The following is an 11,008-nucleotide window of genomic DNA, read 5'->3' as shown; positions in this document are numbered from 1 at the left end:
TCTGCTGCTCCTGTGTAAGTTGCTAATTACTCCATGTACAGTAAAGGCCATAAGTAAGGGGCCACTCTCAGATTTAAAAGAAAAACATACAAAACATACTGTATTCAATTGTATTGACACTGAATGGGCTATGACAGTTCTATCGCATCACACAAGTATGTTTCCAAGCAGGTTTGGTTGCGCTTCTGCCAAACCCCAGTCAGTTTTCATGATGTATTCAAATTTCATGCGTACCTTTAAACTATAAAGGTTTGCATAAAAATTGGAAATGTTTAAAGTAAAGGTTGTTTTTGACACCCGATAGCTTGTCAGAGGCTTGTCTGACACAGCAACAATTTTTTGGCCTCTACTGTAATGCATTTCTTGAGACTTATTTACTTTTAAATGTAATTTTGTTTTAGGTCCAAAGAAAGTGTTGAACAAGGAGGTGTCATGGAAACGTCTATTCCTCCACCTCCACCTCCACCTCCTCCTCCTCCATCTGTAGTTCATATTAGCCCCACAGAGGATAAGAAGAAAATACATGGAGACTTAGAAAGTTCTGCACTTGAGGTTAAACAGACAATTGAAAGGTTGCCCTCATGGTAAGAAAATGTACTTCTTTTATATATACATATATCCACTTGGTATGGGAGTAATTGAGGTTTCCAAGAGTGCTCAATGCCAGGGCAGAGCAATATAGTCATTCATTGGTCAGGTTGGTCTGCAACTGTCATGCATTAAGCGATCTTTAGGCAGACTGATGACAACTTGGTTGCGTCAGTGTGCTGCGCAATGGGTCGTCACACCCGATTGGTTTTCTGGGGGTCTTCGGCATCTGTTACGGCACTGATATTATTTTTGACCTTTTGTTGAGACACTATTTGTTATTGGTGATAGTGATATATTTCTCTTCCAGGCAGAGATTGCAGAGCCCCTTTTTTTCTTAGGTTCAGTATTTGACTTCTTTCCTATACCCAACATTATTTTGAATAGGTGTTTAATTCCTTTAGTACTTTGGACTCTGGAGTTGAGTTTCATTTTTGTATTTTTCATGTTTCACTGATGTGGTTCCTGTATCTGTCCGTGAAAGAAATTTTTTATAAAAATGATGAAGAAAAACTGTAACATGAGTAACTTTGTAACGTGAGTAACCATCATGTAATGTGAGTAACCAGTAAAAATTATTCATTTAGGTAATATTTTCTGTGGGATGTCAAGTTTAAGTTTCATGGTGACTTGTGAAGTTAATTTTGATTAATTAAAAGCAAAATGAGGGTACAACTCTTTGATGTGACTCTTTCATCAAAATATCAGTGGTCATACAATCACACAAAAAATTGAATATTAGTAGAAGTATTCACAATGCGAGAGTGCGTTAGTAAGACTTGGTTTCGATTAACCAAAGAGTGTTCGAACAACACATTGAATGCCCTTACGTGTAACCCTATCTAGGCTGGGGTATTTTGGGAGATGAAATAGCCCATGCGTGGGGGGGGGGTGGGCCTCCCAGGCCCCCCTTGAGATCTCGCGCAGGTTGTCTTGGACATAATCTACAATACTATACAGTAATTTATTTCATGCAAAGTGATATTAAGCGATTATGCTAATTTATGCATAATTAGTAAGCGAAATCATACTTTTCCCTCTTTCTCCCTAATAAAGCTCCAATTGTTCCAATTTTTGGTTCCTAGCAATGAATTTTACACACATTATTGAAATTTTAATGACATGTGTGTTGTTAACCATACATTGACAAAATGTAACGTGAGTAACCTTAACATGAGTAACCATATCTGCATCCCAAGTAAAATCCATGTGTTCTTTATTTTTTTAATTATATACAAAGTTTGTCTCCCTAATATACTTCCTTTGAAATGGATATAATCAACTTTTATAAAAGCCTTGCATGAGGAGACTTCACTTATGTCGACTTTTCATTTTATGCATGTCCAAATCATGTAACATGAGTAACCGACACATTCCAAAGATTTGCCAGGAGCATAATAAAATTTCCCAAGTTTTGTTTTTATACAAGGGATAGTCAGACCCTGTACTTTGTTGGAGATGTTTATTTCCTATCAATGATAATGGAGTTACAACTCCAAGTATGAGTCACGGTGTCTCCAAATGTAACGTGAGTAACCGTGGAATAGCCCTTAATAAAATGAAGATGAAAATGAATAAGCAATGTCCAGAAATTTAAAGCAGACAAAATTGATAGGTGCTTTTGGTCTGATCTCAAGCTGCAGTCAAGAACTGGTGATGGGCTATGTGTAAACGCCATATTTTAATTATTTGCTACCCTTCCCCCCCCCCCCCCCCCGAAATGCAAGTCAATCATGTACATTTGTAGGGGTCCTTGAGTACAATTCATTTTAATATCTCAACTATTTCTTGTCAAAGTTTCACGCTTTAAAGTTTATTTCAGGATACAAATGTTAATTCTCAAAATTTACCAAAGACAATTTTTGGCAAGAAAAGGTTCATTCACCCAGTTGGGTCCTTTCTGTACAGCAATTCAGTGGCTGCCTATTATCTGTGGTTATCCTTTCTTCTGCTGGTTCTGCTGGCTCAATTCCAAGTTTCAAGCTTTAAACTCAGAGACTTTTTAACAGGACATTTTTGTAATGATAAAAAAGCAAATCATATTCAATATTATGGCGACTTCTAGCTTAAAAATATTCAGAATCCTTTGTATGTTTCCATAATTTCAAACAATCATACTTGCAAATAAAAGGCATATCAGTACTCTGTCTAAGTGCTCTACAACAATGCAGCGTAATACCCCCCCCCCCCCCCCCCCCGTATTTTGTAGAAGGATTTGAAGATCTCGAGATTGTATATAAATGAATGCTTTGTTCTCTCATTCTATTATAGGAGACTTCAGAGTGCAGATGAAGGAATAGCAAGATGGCTAATTTGTAATCAAAAGATAAAGTACATTGGTCAGCAAGGGACTACGTAAGTTTCCAAACTGGTTGGTATTTCACATGACTGTTCGTGAGTTTTTGATCAATACGCAGTAGTGCCCATCCTCTTAGCATGATCTGAACAATGCTGCCTTTTATACTGCACACGACGAGTCATTTAAGTGCGACTCTAAGTCATACTTAAGTCTTTGTGAAACATCCCCCTGGATTAGTAAAAGCTCCCATTTATAGAGGTGTTTTGTTACATAGATACATGGATGGTTACTTATTTGACTTGGATTTAGTATGTATGAAACTTTGAACAATAATAAAGCAAATCCAATGTTTATTGATAAGTATGTATGGGAAGGAAGGTACATGTATGTATGTGTGATTTCAAAGTGATTCATTAATTTATTTAACAGCTGTGGCCTAGTAGCATTATCAATGGCTGCCAGTATGCTGAATTCATCAGAAAAGAGTCTAGATGTAGTCTTAAATGCAGCAAGAGAGAAGGGGTACACACTCCAGGGAGAAATGTTTTCAGGTAAGTACTTATCCTGCTTCCATTTGATAATTCATTGTTAAACTTGGCTCAGTCATGTTTTGAGGATTTCATTGTACAAGGTGAAAAAGGAGAAAAATCATGGTTACCTTTTGATACATCCCCATCAAAATTAGCTTATGTATTCTTATATACCGGTGAGGATGATCCAACTATTATGATAGGTTCAACGTCAAAGGTTATTAATTCCTAAACATGACTTGGTCTCGCAAGAACCCCAACTTAATGAATACATACATATTAAAGTGATTGCTTAATTCTCAGGTAATTTTTACTTGTGCAGTTATCCCATTAATTGAATGCTTTATCAATATGTCCCGTAAGTGATTTACACATTTTGTGACAATAATTTGTTTTTTTAATACAAAATAAAATTCCTGGTGAATGGTTCCTGCATAGTTTGCATACTCGTGCATGCTAATGCGGGAACTATGTGTGCCAGCTTGCGGTTCATGAACCATTCATGAAATTCATGAATACTAGTAGAAGATTAGAAAAGTAAAAACTGAGGCTTGTCAGGAACAATTCTTGCAGAAACTCACACATGTAAATTATATGTATCCTTTTTCAAGTAGAGGTTTAGTGGAAGAAATGTTAGAATATAAGAGAAATGAACCATTCCTGCACCATCCTTTTCTGAAACTTGGTCCTCTTATCTTGAGCAAATACTAGCCAACGTTTCTCTACAACTTGAGTTTGATATTGAAGTTCAAACTATTCATATCATGTTAGGTATTAGTATCAAAAACTAAACCTGTGGTGATGTGAATAAAAATACTGTAATTCAATCGCTTACCAAAGAAGAAATAACTAATCCCAGTTTCCTTTTTATCATGCCATGAAAAATGTAACAGAGTGCAGGGTATTTGATATAATTTTAGATCAGGCAATTGCAGAAACAATTATGAATTAGTGCATTTTTTTATTTATCCCATTTGATACTTCATCCAAGGTCATTAATAGGGTAAAATTTTGGATAAACCTGCTTTGAAAATTTTGTTCATGAATAAACTTATCTTTCTCTCATATTAGTACTACAGAAGACATATTTCAAAGTGATAATCCTTGGGATAAGGATAGCAAATACTTTGAAAAATAACTTCAGCGCTAAAAATAGAATAAGAGAAGTTTTTAATGTACTGTATTCATTCATTTATTTAGATACTACTTATAAACTATGCTGATTCAGAGTGATAAATCTTCTGCTTATTTCAGCATCTAATACCTTAAAGTTTGCAGAAGAAGAATTCAACCTCACAGGTCAACTGCTCAGTGGCGGTCTTCAACTTCATAAGCATGATGTCATTAGTCATCTAGCAAAGGGATTGCCAGCATTGGTGCCGTATCCTTTTACATGATCTATTACTATATTGATTTTCCCTTTAATTCTCTTAGATGTTTCATATCAGCAAGGGCCTGTAAAATATAATTTATTTTATAATTAGGCATAGCTGAACTCTATGGCAAGCTGTATACAATCAGTTACTCTCTTGGGCCCATGTTTTAAAACTTGTTATAGTAACAAACTTGTTTTAACAGTTATAAGCTACTGAAACTATTTTGATTTTGATAAACTTTTTATAGAAATTGTCAAATTGTTTCTGATACAGTGCGCTTGCATTCAAGACATGGTAAGCTTTACAATTGTAATATGGCGGTTGACCATATTATACACCCTGAATCAAATCAATTCTGAAACCTGAACTACCCATGAAATGAAAAGGTGTTGTTGGGCTAAACCTGTTTCTTGACTATTTCTCTTGCTTCTATTTTACGTTTTAAGTTAATTTGTAGTTCATGAGTGAGAATGCATCATTTCATTTGTATACAATATAAAAGATCTAGTTTATTTGTCTTCACCTCAGTATGTAATCTAGTATCATCCTTGATGCATGAAGTTAATTGCATGGATGAAGATACATTGTTATTGTTTTTATTCCAAGTTTAAGACATTTCTTAGTGAAAAATTTTGAATTTACATTGCCACCTTAGGAAATTGATCGAGTACATGATGAAATACATTATTATGCCCTGACCTGAATCTGATTCAGATATGATAAAGATTCTAACAATGAACCTACTACTAGGAAAGGACATAGTGCACATTGGGCAGTTCTAACAGGTAACACATTTTATTTATGATAATAATAATAATGATATTAATAAGAACAATTATGATAAATGTGATGATGATGATGATTACATCAAACATAACTTCTTTGTTACTTTTTCCGAATAGTTCTAGGCTGATAATAATAATTATTATATTACTTATGATAACAACAGCAGAAAAGTAATAATGATGATAATGTCAATGAAAATTATGACGATGATAATGATTATTATTATTATAATAATGAAAATGAAAAAATAGTAATAACATGAATTTATTATCAAAGGTGACTTATGGAGCCCAATTCAATAATCTAGAAAGGTATAAGCATACATCTCATGTGCATGCAAATCAATTTGCTAAAGATTTGAAATTTACTAGAAGTGAATGAAATTTGTTAAATGAAATCTAATGAATATTATTATAATATTCAAAGATTTGAAAGATATATATATATTGTAGTTCTCTATTTTTTTACCCATTTACAAATTCTTCAAAGACTAAATAAAATTTATTAAAATGTATTAGAGAAATGAGAATGAGATAATTTAGTTCATAAGACATTGCTTTTTGGGGCCAACAAGTGGTACAAAAAAAAAAAACTGCTTTTTAGAGGGAATACAATTTTGATTTCACCCAGGTATGACACGTTATGAGGATCTCACCTGCTTGTGTAACAATATTGGCTGAAACGTCCTACATTTCATGGGAAAGCTTCCTTACATAAACCTACATTTTCTTTATTGTGATTAAAGAAAAATTTCTCATGTTAAAATTTACCTGTTATAATTAACCACAAACCATGATTTTCATTCTACTTCAAATACCCAGGCTTTGTGTTGGTACTACCTGAAGATGTAAATGTTCCACCTTGTTGTCATGGTGACAACATCTCATCCAATATCACCTACACACCTCCTCCTTGGTCAGATGATATGATGGCCATCCTCCCACATCTCATCAGTAGAGCATCATTGGTCTTTGTGTTTGCTAGACAGGGTAAAAGTCGTCTTCTTGGAGCTTGGCAGTATGACATCCTAGCAAGAAGCAATAGGAATTTAATAGAGTACGACCCCACCTTAGAAGGAGAGTATGTCTTTCATGAGGAAGGATTGGCAGCTGGCTTAGCAGACAAAGCCATCTTGTTAAATGATGGCACTAATTTATGAAGCGCTTAATGCTTTTAAGTGCTGCATACTGTTAACCTGGTTTTATCACTGCTAAAAAAGAATGCCTTTGGATGTCTTATAATGCGACAGGATCATGATGGAGCTTGCAGTAAAGCCTCTGAATGTGTGTGACTGAGTATTGTTGCAGGTGAATCATACTAAGTTATGAAATAATTTGCAATCTCACTCCAACTCATTTTTGTTTTTTGGGGGGGATGATGAATAAAGTATGAAAAATAGGTCATATTGAGTTATTTAGGGGTAAAGAAAACTCATCACAAGGACAGACATGGTTAAAGGAAGTTTTTTCTCGCACAATAATCTGTTGTCTCACACAAGAATTACTAGGTGCTCAGGGCAGTGTGAACTCTGCACTTGCTCTTTTTATTCTATGGAATAAGTTATCAATCATATAGTCCTGTGGCAAGAACTCATCATGGACAATACCTCCTTTATCAAGAATGTGATAAATAAATTGGGAATTTCACTGACAAAAGGATAAGTGAGTGTTTGTTTCTCCACAAACAGTACATTTTCACAATTCCTTTAGCAGACAAAGTTTCACGGTTGAACATTCATGGCCTTGCTGGAAATGTTTCAAGTGACCCTGCTCATGTTGAATTGTTTTCCTATGGACGAAAATAGGCCATCATTTCATGCAACTTGACAGCACTGTCATTTAAAAAAAAAAACTTTACCATTGTAACATTCAATGAACAGTGTTACAGAAAAAAAACTGTTAGAGCCAATAGTTACATCAGTGCCTTCATTTTTCATGAAACTGTTCTTTGAAACCATGAAAGGTTCAGTTTAAAAGCACTGAGTATTGAATTAAATTGTTACAAAATCAATTCTCTCTTCCATTCACCAAAGAGTGCCTCCTAAAACAGATATTGAATTTACCTCAGAACATATACTGGGGTATGTAATTTATTCTTTGAGAAATATTAAACTGATTATTGATATTTTAGATTTAAATTGCAGTTGCTTTCTGATTTAGAATCGTAAAATAGCCTTTAAAACGGACATACTGAAGCCCCTTTGATATGCACTCATCAGAGTCAAATCGCATGAATGACTATAACGCTAGAGCAAAACATATAATAGAATTGAAACTAGACAATGGACGCTAAACAGCGAGCCATGATTGGATGTCATGGTAAACAAGTTAGGCTTAGTACCAGCCGTAAATTGAAGCAAAGCAACTTAAATAATGCAAGGGTTCTTACGAACTCCTGGCGCAAATGAATGAAACTCCTTGCTCGACTGTAAACCTTAAACCAAGATGAACAGTATTGTTCAGCGCATGCTTGGTTGCTCAGCAAGTGGTTAGCAATAGCCGAACTACTACCACCATCCGTCGCAGTACTAGTGGTACTTTTTCTGCATGCGCGCGGAGGTTGTGAATGCGCTCTAATTCGACAGTTTCGGATAGAGGTGGACACATGTTGGTTAATACGATCTGCTGAACGTTGGGTTGTTCAGTTCTATTATATATTGTTTTGCTCTAGCGTTTTAGTCATTCATGTGATTTTACTCTGATGAGCGCATGTCAAAAAGCTTCAGTATGTCAATTTAGAAGACTTTTTTACGATTTTGCAGTATCAAACACTTATAGATTATACATCCCTCAATAATTGGAGGCATTGCTGAAAGATTGATCTAGGCCAATCCTGTGAGTTTTTTTTTTAAGTGTTTAAATCTTGTTGGCTTTTTGTGCAATATTTGAATTGCAACAAGTTCATGTGTTTGGATGTTGTTTGCTTATTTATTTTGAAAATTTATTGCCTTACTGGTATTTAAAAAACATTTTATATCATCTTTTATAACATTATGTTATGAGAAGTATGGTATGTAAAACATTTTTAAGCTATTCATATGCACAGATGAGGCTCTAACATGTTTAGGTCATGATATAGATATATATAGCCTCTATGCTTCTTTAAGCAGATTGACTCTACAGTGAAATGGCCATGTTTTTCTGCTTTAATGCAAGTAGAGAAGAAAAATCATATCTTCTCCAAATGGTTATAGCTGCAAGAATAAGAAAAATATATCATGGAGAAGTAAATTTGATTGCTTGAAAGCTTAAAACTTTTGGGTAACTTTACCTTTGTTATTGTACGATTTCATTAGGATGGTGTACAACTCGGCCTGTGAGCCTTTTATCAATATAACTCAATATGTCAGTACTCAATGAATATGATATGCATGGAAATACCTCTTGCAATTTTGATTAAATGAATTATATTATTGAAAGGAATTGTATGGGTCTCTTCTTTGTTTTAATGTCAACAGGTTAAATGCAGATTCATCTAAACAGGTAAAAGGTTCAAGTAGAGCTTAACATGTAAGTCAAAGAATGTATCTTCGGGAAGTATGCCCGGTTGACACTGGTCATATTTTTGTGTCCGCATTGATGCGTGACAGTGTGGGACATTTTATGACATGACTTGCCTGTATTATGCATGCATTGTCCCGACACATTCACGACATTGTAGTGGAATGATGATAAGTTTATGAGAAATGGAAATGTTTGAGATTGAGTGGGAATGCAAAGGCAAGAAATGAAGGCTGAGAGGGTATTCTATGACATACATATTTTTCTTGAGTTAAAGGTCCTTAAAAGGACTGTTATAACCAGACAGGATATGACGGCATGAGAAGGCTATTAATGAGATGAAGTCTTGTGGCAGCATTTGAGGAAGGTGAGAGAGTTTCTGAGTTTTGGAGATTTTACTTTATTTGAATGTTTGCATGGTGACACAGATAATACAAAAAGGGTTTAAAGGTAGGCCTACACTGTGAGGATAGTCAAGACTATGTCATCTATCAGAATGAAAAAAGTACCACTTTGACTCTTAACCCTAAATAGACTGGGCTATTTTGACGCCTAAGACTGGGGGGGGGCTGATTCAGCCCCCCCTTATGATCTCGGCCGTCGATCGCGCGATCGCGACAAAAATTGGCACACGCATTACCCATGGCATTATCTACAAAATTATAACATCAAATTTTGCAAAACATCTCTTGTCTCATTCATTATGCTAATTTATGCGTAAAATCATAAGTTTGCTCTAATTAATAAAATAATGCCCATGAAATGCTAATTTTTGTTGCATCTGATCATATTTATTTAAAAAAAATTTCAACATCACATTTATTTTCTTATGTTTTATTGTTTTCTAAATTTCTTATGTATTTCTGTGTTTTTCGACTTTTTGTTTTCTATTGTTATTTCAATGGAAATTGTTGGGGACTTTATTTTGACCATGAAAAAGATAAAATTAATTGATTTTAAGCAGGAAAAGGAAAAATAATGATACATTTATGAATTTTGGCTAAAAACACTATTTGTATTGGATTTGTACACAAATTCACGTTTTTGAGTAATTTGGGGTCTGCATGCACTTACGAAATGTTACGTAATTTCGGAACTGCGTACCCGGGGGTCACAATTTTGGTCTCAAAAGTTGCGCGAGACTTGAAAGTAAAAAGTCAGCGAGTGACGCGGTCAAAAAATTTTGCGCAGCGGATTAATCGCGAAAAATGTCGAGGGGGGGCTGAATCAGCCCCCAGTCTTTTTAGGGTTAAATATCATCTGTTAAAGATAATAGTATCCATGAATATTCAATATTTTCATCTCTTAGAAAGATTAGTTTTCAACATTATGCTATTTATTATAGGAATTTAAAGAGTGATACTAATTTGTTATCCCCTCTCCCTCTTATTCTATCTGTTCTTTGACTTCTTACTCTCTCTACTTTCTCAATCCCATAAGGTGTTTAAATCTCTGTCCTAATAAAAAGCAACCCTATCTCTGTCCTCATCCTGTTTTCACTCCTTGCCATTTATCCTCACTAGTCTCTTGTGACTCTGACAACTGTCCCCTCCCACTCTTCTCTCTCTGACCCCTCCATGCTCTTTCTCTCTCCACCCACATTTCCCATCACCTCTTTCTTTTGACATGTCCTCCAACTACCCCCTTTATATACCTCGATTTTTTTGGAACCCTTTCTCTTCCTCTATATATATACATATATTTCTTGACCTTAAGGCTTTAAAAGCTCTAACCTTTCATTGCTTTTTAACATTCCCCTTTACTTCTCTTAGGACATGCTCGTTCTAACCCCCTTCTTTTGGCATACTACCCCCCCCTCCGCTATCAAACTTACAATGCCTTTTATTTCTGAAAGAATTTACAACTTATTTAATAGATTCACAATGACAATTTTTTTAAATCAACTGAAATAAAAGGTAGTAATTTATT

The 11,008-nt window shown here is 34.8% G+C and overlaps 1 protein-coding gene across 1 annotated transcript; it reads left to right on the top strand.

Annotated features, from left to right (window-relative positions):
- Positions 1 to 366: 366 nt before the first annotated feature.
- Positions 367 to 9,001, top strand: LOC121419294 (UPF0692 protein C19orf54 homolog). The gene is made up of 6 exons (XM_041613686.1): positions 367 to 584; positions 2,860 to 2,943; positions 3,317 to 3,438; positions 4,672 to 4,798; positions 5,508 to 5,578; positions 6,401 to 9,001. Exons 1-6 carry the CDS (start codon positions 433 to 435, stop codon positions 6,736 to 6,738), a joined length of 894 nt encoding a protein of 297 aa, XP_041469620.1. The 5' UTR covers positions 367 to 432; the 3' UTR covers positions 6,739 to 9,001.
- The last annotated feature ends 2,007 nt before the right edge of the window (positions 9,002 to 11,008 follow it).

The sequence above is a fragment of the Lytechinus variegatus genome, chromosome 7 (assembly GCF_018143015.1).
Source record: "Lytechinus variegatus isolate NC3 chromosome 7, Lvar_3.0, whole genome shotgun sequence".
Taxonomy (NCBI): Eukaryota; Metazoa; Echinodermata; class Echinoidea; order Temnopleuroida; family Toxopneustidae; genus Lytechinus; species Lytechinus variegatus.
The sequence above is the reverse complement of the archived record's forward strand: the minus strand, read 5'-3'. Positions and strand labels throughout refer to the sequence as shown.